Source organism: Phaenicophaeus curvirostris, chromosome 9 (genome assembly GCF_032191515.1).
Source record: "Phaenicophaeus curvirostris isolate KB17595 chromosome 9, BPBGC_Pcur_1.0, whole genome shotgun sequence".
NCBI classification, from domain to species: domain Eukaryota; kingdom Metazoa; phylum Chordata; class Aves; order Cuculiformes; family Cuculidae; genus Phaenicophaeus; species Phaenicophaeus curvirostris.
Genome location: NC_091400.1, coordinates 5,903,094 through 5,914,077, shown reverse-complemented (window position 1 = coordinate 5,914,077; position 10,984 = coordinate 5,903,094). Strand labels below are relative to the sequence as shown.

At 39.1% G+C, this 10,984-nt stretch overlaps 1 protein-coding gene and 3 non-coding genes across 4 annotated transcripts; all 4 read right to left on the bottom strand.

Moving 5' to 3' along the window:
• Positions 1-144: 144 nt before the first annotated feature.
• RABGGTB (Rab geranylgeranyltransferase subunit beta) lies at positions 145-10,275 on the bottom strand. Its single transcript, XM_069863429.1, has 8 exons — positions 10,003-10,275; positions 8,782-8,979; positions 5,868-5,973; positions 5,521-5,573; positions 5,297-5,407; positions 4,244-4,369; positions 2,735-2,884; positions 145-2,225 (listed from the first exon to the last, which is right to left on the bottom strand). The coding sequence occupies exons 1-8, from the start codon at positions 10,258-10,260 to the stop codon at positions 2,085-2,087; spliced, it is 1,143 nt and encodes a 380-aa protein (XP_069719530.1). The 5' UTR covers positions 10,261-10,275; the 3' UTR covers positions 145-2,084.
• Positions 3,722-3,798, bottom strand: LOC138724430 (small nucleolar RNA SNORD45). Its single transcript, XR_011338057.1, has one exon. It is a non-coding gene; the product is annotated as a small nucleolar RNA SNORD45 (small nucleolar RNA).
• LOC138724431 (small nucleolar RNA SNORD45) lies at positions 7,734-7,819 on the bottom strand. The gene has a single exon (XR_011338058.1). It is a non-coding gene; the product is annotated as a small nucleolar RNA SNORD45 (small nucleolar RNA).
• LOC138724428 (small nucleolar RNA SNORD45) lies at positions 9,766-9,846 on the bottom strand. The gene has a single exon (XR_011338055.1). It is a non-coding gene; the product is annotated as a small nucleolar RNA SNORD45 (small nucleolar RNA).
• Positions 10,276-10,984: the final 709 nt, after the last annotated feature.

Below are 10,984 nucleotides of genomic sequence, written 5' to 3'. Positions count from 1 at the left end.
TTTTGCAAATTCTCATGCAGCACCTTGCAAAATTTATTGCTGGGAATGCTTGCTACCCACAGTATTAAAGATCAAGTACTAAGATAATGTCAGAATCCTTACATGTAAAGATTTCCTTGGGGAAAAAAAGAATGACAGCACAAATTTCTGAAAGTCTTTAATAAAGGACCTGCAACTGAAGGCTGAGAACAGTAGATTAATTACTGCTAAGTTTTTCTAACTCCATAAGCTCAGAAAAAAAAGTGTTATTGGTATATTTAACAAAATAGAGGTAGACAGTTAACAATGTATTCTCCACCAAAATTACATAAGTCTTAACACAGACACACCAGGCAACTAATTTTTTTCACAGTACATTTAACAGAAAACGTGATTGTTTGCATAAGAAAAATTATTATGACTCTACAAATACAGTATTTAAAAAAAAAATGATGTAAAGAATGGAAGAATATGCTTAAGAAGTTTTTAGTTTGTGCACATACTCACCTTTTTTACCCTATAATCTTTTAAGATCTTAGAAATCACAGCTGACTTAGGAAATGAAGTTGACCAGACCTTCAGAGAAAAACAATGTTGATAGGATTTCAACCTACAGTGAAATGTTCTACACCATCATGCAGTATCAACCACGTATGGATTCCCAGGGTGCCCAAGTCTACACCAGACTAGACATTCTGAAGAGGATGCTATTCTGGCTACACAACATGAAGAAAATGGAAAAATTCCTATGTACTGAACAGTGTATCCCTCAGATGAAGTAAGTGGCACTTGCAAAACCTGGAATGAGAAACATTTATTTTAAAATTTTCTGTTAAACTTGATCAGTGCTCTCACTCCCTCACACTCAACACAAGACCTACTTTTTTCCAAACCTTGAAGAAGAAATTACAGGCATTGACCAAGGAATTCATCAGGCAACTGGACAGCTAAAAAGAACAAGGGTTTCACCTTATCTAAAAGCCTGTAGAGAAGGCTTTAAAAATTCTTTAGAAATACTTGGGCGTTCAGTTAAACATTCTCTCTTTGAAATTCTATACAGGTAAAGGTCCATCAAAACTAACCAGCTGGTTTTTAAAACTGTTTGAAACATCTTTAGAGATTATCAAGAGACTTACTCCCCTTCATGACTGCCTTTCACTGTGTATTTCAACTGAAAATCATTCAGTCTCAGCCAGGGTGTGTGGAATGTAAATTAAGGGGCTATTTTAGGGCTTCTGTGAAGACAAAGAGGACTTAAACCCTTAAAGAACAAGCACTTTCCATGGCTAGTTTTATTCTCAATTACACCATAATCAAGTGTTGGTATTACTGACTTAAAAGCTATGAATTTCAAATCAGCAAATAATTTACGATCAATTCTACACTCAGTTACAAGTCACTGTCCTATACAGACCTTCTTTAGAATGTGTAATGTTAGCAAGTTTCACTGTACATACTCTAGGTTTGCTCTGTTTCAAACACCAGCTAAATTTAGTCTAAGTGACTCATCAATAAATAAATACATTTATATACTTAATGGAACCGTAACTTTTGTTTCTATTGGTATAGGTTACTATCAGAAGAAAATGTTTTTGTTTCTCAGCATATAAAAGTGATGGCAAACATGAGCAGGAAGAATTACATACACAAGTGTGTGGCATTAAGTGCATGGCTTAAGTAGGGGTTTGTTTGGATTCTTTTTTCCATACTCTTTTAAAGTGCTTTGTGTGATCCACCATCAACACATGCTTGTGGAAACACAGATGCCAGCATGGTTGATATCACAGGAATATGAAAAATCGGAGCATTCACGCTGTCACTTTGACTTGAAAATTAAAAAAAAAAAGCGAAGGCCCATATATTTAGATACAGATTAGAAATGTTTCTACATCTCTTATATACAACCAAAGAACATGTTACACATTATTAGAACCAGTCTGGTCTGATACATTTGCAATGTGACAAAGCCCACGGTAATGCTATTGCTTTGCTTTCCTAATGTAAACACATCTGACGGAAGAATATGCCAACCATTCCAGAGATGAGATGACTTCATTCAGTAAAACTAAAGCAATTGGCATATCAACCTTTTGTATCTACAAGGCTTAGCTCACAAGCTCAGGCTGTACATTTATTCTTCGAAGGACATCTTCTGGCATACAAAAGACAGGATTGACGGCCTTTACTTGTTCTTCTCCTAATAAAGATAGTCCAGCAATTCCAAATAAGGTGTGAAAAGGATCCACCTGGGAGAAGAAAGAAAGTTTGTGTCCATTAATTGCAGCCTAGAAGGTTCAAACTACACAAGCACAGCAAGTCTTGCTCCTCAGTGGTTTGGAAACAACATTACACGTGTAGTCAAAGCTCAAACATGTTCACTTGCTCCTTCCCAGAGTACAAACAAACAAAAGAAAACATAAACCAACAAACAAAAAACCAAACCCCAAAGCACACCAAAGCCTGTTAGGAAGGAGTTTCTGCAGGAACAAAGCAAAAGCCTATAGGTGTCAACATTGCTATGTCAGTGCCAATTTCGACAATGGATTACAGGTAAAAATAATATGAAATGACCGCTAACCTAATACGCATAAACTCTCCCAAAGGTGCCTGCGTTAGACAGAGAGGAATGGTTTTGCAAAGCTGTTCTTCTAGCAAGACTGAAATAGCTCAAGTTTAATCTCAAAGCCAGAAAACATTTACTGTTCCAGTTGAGATTTTCCATTTATTCTATTTTATTTGGTAAAGGATTATTTACCATATCTCCTGGTCTGTCAGCAAACCCTCCAGTCTCCTCGTCCTGGCAAGCCAAAATAAAGCAGCGCAGTTTCTCTCCGTCAATCCAGTGTAACCGACCAATCATCTTCAAAGATGCCAGCACCCACCATGAATAACACACATCAGGTAACTGCAAGCAGAGCAGTGGACTGTTACATGATTTTGTTTTAAACACAACATTGCAAATTTTAATGGTGACTCTGCAAATTACTAGGTGTGCTGTCATAATACTTTGCAGAGAAACAACATTTTTTAAGAGTTTCTTTGGGGTAAAAGAGAAGAAAGTTCCTGGATACAGCCTCTTTCAAGAGGTCTTCCCCTTTTCAGGAAGGGAAAAAAATCTTTTTTTCAAATCTCTTCCCTTTCTTCAAGAAGCAAACCCACAAGAATCTGATTTGTTTTAAAAAGCCTTCACCTTCTGTGGGAGAGGCTAAAAAACCAGTATCTTTTCCTGGAGTCAGGACAAAGAACTTCATACCAATTACTTTTGTTTCTTTGACAAAAACGTGTTGGCTGGTTATCTGCTTGCCAGGGGGGATTACTCTAGGATACACCATTTCCTGGTGTGACGTGGAACACTATTACACACAAGACTTACATTAAATTCTGTCATGTTGATTACATCAGCTGCAGTACACATAAACATTATTTTCTACATGCAGTGCTTTTTAAACACGAGAAAAACACAAGCAACAGTGCTTAGAGGTCTTTCATGGACAGTAATAACAACCACAACTTTACTTTTCTCCAGACGTGAACCATTATTGACATTTTCACCTGCTGGAACTGGAATCCCATTGTTGTGGAATACATCTGATAACCTATGACTATAAAACTGATGCCAATTAAAGCGTTTATCAATCCTAGCAAGTACCAAGTGGTGTTGTGGGGAGATTTGTTATGTTGTCTCACCTAAAGAGCAACACACACCCTAGCAGATGAGGAAGCAACAAGTAGCTCTGTTTCCCAGGTCTCAGAGTAATTCTAGAGCTAAACTGATGCTCTTCAAGTTCATACTCAGAATACATAAACTCATCACAGACCTAGGGAAATAGCAGAGACGTTGTTCTTTAATGCTCCGGATTGCAGGGCAAGAAGCAACTGCCTTGTGAGGATGCACCTAACCCTTAAATGTGAGGAAGCAAATAAGGGGTTTTGTTACTGCTTACAAAAACTCGGCTGTACTTAAACAAGCAGTAATTTTCAGACAACTCCTAACATCAGAAAACATTCAAGCCCTGACTTAACAGGATACCAGTTCAGTTGTCAGCAGGACGCACTTCAGTACGTGTGCTTTTCTAAGCAGAGGACTCCAACTAAGCACAGCTAACAACTGCAGTCACAAAGCAAAATCAAAATCAAGGCCTGCCTTCTTTGAAAAGTTTACCAAATATTGCATAAAAGTCATGATATTCTCCAGAAATGCTTCAGCTTTAGAAAAAATAATCTCTATTGAGGTTTGAACATACAAAAGAAGCCACTTAAATACCTTCTCTGGTCGTCCGTTGAGGCCTCCAGAAGGTAACTGGCGTTCACAAAGCCACCAACCCAGCAAGTCAACGTTTATTTGATGCAACTGGTCTGTTATAGCCAGAAATCCTGTGCAACAATAGATCTAAAATTACAGATATCATTTTTTTTGTGTATTTAAAAACTAAGTACAGTGTAGCAGACTAAATGCAGGAAGATCTCAAAGCAGGAATAGAGTCATGCAAACACAATACAAAAGAAGCACACATTTCAGCTCCTGGTTTCAAACGAGTTTTACTTTTCTATTAGAAAAGTGTTAATGTTACAGTTGCTTTTGTATAAAAGTACTAGTTACACATTATAGTCATAGAACAGTAAGATTTTACTAATACAAGTCACTAACACAAGGTTTAGAAAAAGATCCTAAGAGACCAGGCAGAGCCATACAGTTGTATTTTAAAAACAGACTCTCAAGCCAGAATACTCAAACTTATTTCTGCAGGCTGGATGTGGCCTTTATGAACACACTGCATCCAGCCTATGGTTTGTTCCTGTACGTGCCTCTTACCCTCAGGCTTGTGGAGAACAAACTAAAATGCAAATGAATTCACTAGCAGAAGCAGGTTAACCTTGATCATCTCTTATTTATTTCAGTTCATCAGCTGATACATATCAAATATATTCAACAAGTGTCCCATATGTTTCGTTATGATTTGTGGCAGACAGTGACAGATCTTGTGCAATATCTCCATTAATACCCATTTCAAATTCTCTAAAAATCCTCACGCTAACTATTCCAACATCACTATGTAAAGACTGAACTACAATCCTAAAAGCTGTTCCCTTACGAACTCTCTTTTTGCCCAGCCTGTAACCTCCAGACTCTACTCATCTTCTCATATTTATCTACCTAGCTGTTCATTTATTTTATCTAAGGTACTAGAATCAGGCATTTGGGAACAAGGAAGGTACATCAATTGACATCGCTGACAGATGTTGTAAAGAAACACGCATAGGCAGTGTGCGACAGTTGTCAATTTAAAACATTGCCATATAAAGAAAAAAAACTCACCTGTCCCGCATGGGATTCAGAACCTGGTCGACAACCAAATCCTCCATCGAAGTTCATACAGGACAAAACAAATTCTACTGCTTTCCCCACATCAATAGCATCCAGCTTTCCCTGCAAGTCAGAAAATCAACTAATGTACTTTACATTCTACCAAGCTCATCAGAAACTTCAGCAGCACCAAAGAGAAGACCCTGTACTTGAGCAAGTAACAATTTAGGACTTACCAGGAGTGCAAGAGTTGCCACAGCACAGAAGGAGAACCTTGTATCTATTTCTCCTAGAATGTGAAGGGGAGAGAATGAAATAAGAGTAGTTTTATTAACATCAACAAAAATACATTTAAATTGCCACTGAAAAATATGGAAAATGTTAAAATAACTAGCTTTTACATTGAACAACAAAAATCAGACAAAACCTGTCCCTTTACTCTTTCCTTTTCCAGCCCATGGATTATTTCCTGAGTAGTTTAGAAAGTGTACATATACAATGCATAAGCAAACAGACGATCCAACAAAACTAAAGACTTACGCATGTCAACCCAGTCGCTATATTTTAAAGATCTAAAAATTACCCCATATGTCTCCAGCAAACGATCCATCTTCTTTTTGCAGGTTCTGTATATATTCAACAATTTTATTTACATCAACAACATGGAGACTATCATACAAGATAAGAATCTGGAAAAAAAAAAGACACAGTAAGAATCAGAGAGAGACAAAACTTTTAAATGTTTACTTCTTAAAAAAAAATCCTGGATTTACAAAATACTTGAATTGTCTGTGAACACTATTCGGTAAAGTTTATTTTAATAAAATTCCATTCGCTGCAGTTCACCTATCTCTGTCTAAAAGCTTTAAGAAATTCTAAATGAAAATACAGGCAAGTCAAGCTGAACTCTCTCATGCTTGGTTACTTTCCAACTTAAGCTCTCCTTTTAAAAGCATAATTGGGTTTGCTTGTTTTTATATTAGCATTATGTAGAACAGAGAATTGATTATAGTTATTTTGTAATAGGATAATGACACCCCAGACTTACAGACTTGTAGTTTGTGCACTGCGGCTGCCTGGATACATGCAAGGGTAAATCAAGCAGCCAGTCACTAATGTCATTTACAGTCCAAGTCTGCCAGCAATCACAGAATCATAGAATAGTTTGGGTTGGAAGGGACCTTAAAGATCATCCATTTCCAAAGCCCTGCGATGGGCAGGGACACCTCCCACTAGATCAGGCTGCTCGAAGCCCCATCCAACCTGGCCTTAAAACACCTCCAGGGATGGGGCAGCCACAGCTTCCCTGGGCAACCTGTTCCAGTGCCTCACCACTCTCACGATGAAGAAATTTCTCTTTATGTCTGGTCTAAATCTGCCCCTCTCCAGTTTATCACCATTTCCCCTGTCCTATCACTACCAGCCTTTGTAAATAGCCCCTCTCCAGCTTTCTTGTAGCCCCTTCAGGTACTGGAAGGTCACTATAGGGTCTCCTCGGAGCCTTCTCTTCTCCAGGCTTAACAACCCAAACTCTCTTAGCCTGCCAATGATTAGTTTTGAATTGTAAGATTTTTATTTACATTCATTTTTTAAACACAATGAGTAGAACTACATCGCAATAATTTGAGAAAAAGTATGAACAATATGATCAGGCACAAACTGTACACGCAGCACATTCTGAAAGAAAAATAAAAGTCATAGTGAGGAGTACAGTTTTCTGAGCTACCACTGACGTGAACCAGTAACCCCATATGACACAAAGTCATGTGGAAACAATTCCGTTTCTGAGCCCCAGCTGCCTTTGTGGTTTTTTACAGATTATGCAAGTTATGAGAGTAATTAAGAATATATTATAAATGACAAAATAGGAAGAACAGCTGAAACTACGCAATATTATAGTGCCAATCCCAAAAAATACCTGCAATTACAACTCTGAACACCTTGAGTTAGGTGGAACCTTGCAACTGTTAGTTAAAATCGAAGTCTCACGGAAATGCAAAAAAGAATGTACAACTCCAACAGAAATTATAAAATCATAGGATGCTCCTTAAAAGCAAATGTGAACCAACTACTATTATGCTAATAGTGATCAAGAAAGATGTGACATGACCTGTAAAACATTCTGGATATGTAGACAGGACTAAACAGTGTTTGTTCACTAAGAACACACACATTGATTAAGAGACACTGGTTAAGTTTACCACAACAGTTTTATATCAACACTCGCTAACACTTTTTACCTTTGGACATTGAGAGCTGCATTCAGCTAACACGAAAATATCTACTAGTAAAATCAAATATTTATTTAAGAACTACCATCTTTAATACGTAACAGTAAACAATCTCAAATTGTACCACCTTCTCATATAAGATTAGAATTTGTGAAAGGAGTTTTATTGGACAGTTTGGAAAGGCTCAAATGTCACAGCCCAATGAAACCTCAGTTTCCTGGTTCTCAGAGTAATTCTAGAGCTTAAGTCGTAATAAATACCAACTTCAGAGCAGATAAATACATGCCAACGGTCCTCATTGACCCAAGTTAACAGCATTCTTGTGCCCTACCTAAGGGTTTCAAATCCAACATCTTCAATCCAAAACACTTTCTTCTTAAGACAGGATGCTATCTTACTTATTTGTAATACCATTTAAATATTTCTTCTGTAAGACTGGCCTAGCGATACACGATACAAGCAATCAACCAACTGTTCAGAAGCATTTGAACCTTTTCTGGTTTTTCACAATGGTTTGCATGAGAAGGAAAATAAAAGAAGGACACAAAAGACAGTGAAAAATTAAATCTATAATGGAGATAGTTATGGTGAAAAAATAAGATTAAGCATTACCTTTTCTCCGGGGAAGAGTACATACCAAATAAACACATAAAACACTCAACAGATTGGCATCATATTTGTTACACACAAGAAAAGCAGATTTGAGGAACACAACAAGAACTGGCTACTACAATGTTTGTTTTGTACAGTACTGAAGTGTAAACACACTACAAAATTATACACATTATATAAATGGACAGTGTTTACCAATATTGCATGATTATTTACTAATATGTTATAACATACAGCACTTACTATATATAGTAACGTAAGCATTCAGAAATAAAATCCAAAACTTGACCCTTACTCTGATCCAAAACCTTTCACCTCAATGTATGCTTAGAAGAATTTATGAAATCCAAAATTACCTAAAAAAACCCTCCAGTAAAACCTGCAGCTAGGAATTATTTCAAAATTACCATTACAAAACTTATCAAGAATGCAGTCACGACTAAGCAGTCATTAAAAGGACAACACTCCAAATCTTAACAAATTTTAGGAAGCTGTACAAAAACATCCTAAAGTTCTGTCCATTAGATTTTTTTTAGTAAGGTACTGAAAATAGTTTTTGCCATTGGCATCCAACAGTACCTGGTTCGTAAATCTGAAATCTTCAAAGTCGTTAATTACAAATGTTTTTATCTGAAATTACCCTGTTGCATTTACCTGGACAGCACTGAGGGTGTACAGAAGATGAGGATCATGACCTATGCTGGCACTTATTCCACCACATTCATGCTGGCAGGATTTGATGAATTCCAAGATCTCTTCTTTGTTCATGCGGTGTAGCTGCCCCATGAGATCCATTGCTGTCAGCCCCCAGTACACACCACTCATCCTCAAATACTCCGACATACAGTATTCCTAAGTAGTGCATGATTTTAGTTTTCAATCAGATAAGCACAGCATCAACGCAGAGCAATAAAAACACTGTAGTTAACGTTTACGAATACTGCAACGTGTCAGCCATCTTCCACCCCATAATAACTTACCATGTCTCAGCCTCACAAGTACATCACACATGCACATAGATACACACACACATGCACATGGATGTATCCACACATACTGCATTCCCTTCCCATCCTCTATTTTGTAGCTCCAAGTATCAAGTTTAGTGTCAAATTAAACACACACAAGTACTTAGGTACCAGTTCATTCAAATCATCAGCTACTACTGCCATCCAAATTACCACCCCAATTAGTCTCAAAAGTAACAAGTCATATTAATAAAAATTACTTCCAAGACCCTAAACTGCCACAACTTGAAGTTGCACTAGGAAGTGAAATCTCACTGAATTCTGTCATGTTGATTACATCAGCTGCAGTACACATAAACGTTATTTTCTACATGCAGTGCTTTTTAAGCATGAGAAAAACACAAGCAACAGTGCTTAGAGGTCTTTCATGGACAGTAAAAATAACCACAACTTTACTTTTCTCCAGACGTGAGCCATTATTGACATTTTTCACCTGCTGGAACTGGAATCGCATTGTTGTGGGATACATCTGATAACCTATGACTATAAAACTGATGCCAATTAAAGCGTTTATCAATCCTAGCAAGCACCAAGTGGTGCTATGGGGAGATCGGTTGTGTTGTCTCACCTAAAGAGCAACACAGAGGAAGCAATAAGTAGCTCCATTTCCCAGGTCTCAGAGTAATTCTAGAGCTAAACTGATACTCTTCAAGTTTATACTCAGAATACATGCCGAAACTCATCACAGACCATGGGAAATAACAGAGACGTTCTTTAATGCTCCGGATTGCAGGGCAAGAAGCAACTGCCTTGAGTGTGCATCTAACCCTTAAATATGAGCAAGCAAATAAGGGGTTTTATTACTGTTAACAAAACCACGGCTGTACCAAAACAAACCAATACCTACATAGTCATCTTTCTTTGTTCCATACGAAGCTATATAGTCCGCATGTTTCTCCAAAAGCAACGTGCTTGGGGCATCAGGTTTTATGATGACATCCTTCTGTGGCGTCCCCTGTAAAAACACCAGGAAAGCATCACCGGCATTGTCAGCACAGCAGGTTTTAGCCCCCAGGTGAAGTTTAATACTCAATAAGGGACCTCCCTGCCCATTGAAGGGGGTTGGAACTGCACGATCTTCAAGGTCCCTTACAACCCAAACCATTCTATGACAGAAATGGCTATAAATTGGAGAGGGGCAGATTTAGACTAGATATATGATGGAAATTCTTCACAATGGGAATGGTGAGGCACTGGCACAAGTCGCCCAGGGAAGCTGTGGCTGCCCCATCCCTGGAGGGGTTCAAGGCCAGGTTGGATGAGGCTTTGAGCAGCCTGGTCTGGTGGGAGGTGTCCCTGCCCATGGCGGGGGGGGGAACTGGATGGGCTTTAAGGCTCCTTCCAACCCAAACCATCCTACGATTCCATAATTCTATGATTTTTGCTCTCTTCCCAGCACAGAGCCAGGACTGAGGGCGTTGGTGGGATATAGGAGACCTGCCCCGCGTTCAGGACAGACAGGGCTCTCAGGATCATAGAACAGGTTGGGTTGGAAGGGGCCTCGACACCCATCCAGCTCCACCCCCTCCCCGCCACGGGCAGGGCCACCTCCCACCGCCCCAGCCTGCTCACAGCCCCATCCCCCCTGCCCCGGGACACCTCCAGGGACGGGGCAGACACGTCTTTTTTTTCAATGAAGCCGAGATAAACCCCTAATTCTCCAGAAACAACCCTAAAAAGCGGGGGGAGGGGAAGGAAACACCCTTACCCTGGGCGCGCAGGGGCCACATTCCACCCCTCAACCCCCTTTCCCGCCCGCTCCGCGAGCGCTGCGCCACCCCCCTCCCCGCCGCGCGCGCTGCCCCGCGCCCACCATGTTGCGTTCGCCC

Excerpts from the sequence above, each read along its gene's own strand:
- RABGGTB (XM_069863429.1), bottom strand. The coding sequence starts at position 10,260 with ATGGTTTGGGTTGTAAGGGACCTTGAAGATCGTGCAGTTCCAACCCCC. Across the intron at positions 8,980-10,002 it reads GAACAAAGAAAGATGACTAT|GAATACTGTATGTCGGAGTA; the intron begins GTAGGTATTGGT and ends TGCACTACTTAG. Across the intron at positions 2,885-4,243 it reads TCAACGGACGACCAGAGAAG|TTACCTGATGTGTGTTATTC; the intron begins GTATTTAAGTGG and ends CTCTGCTTGCAG.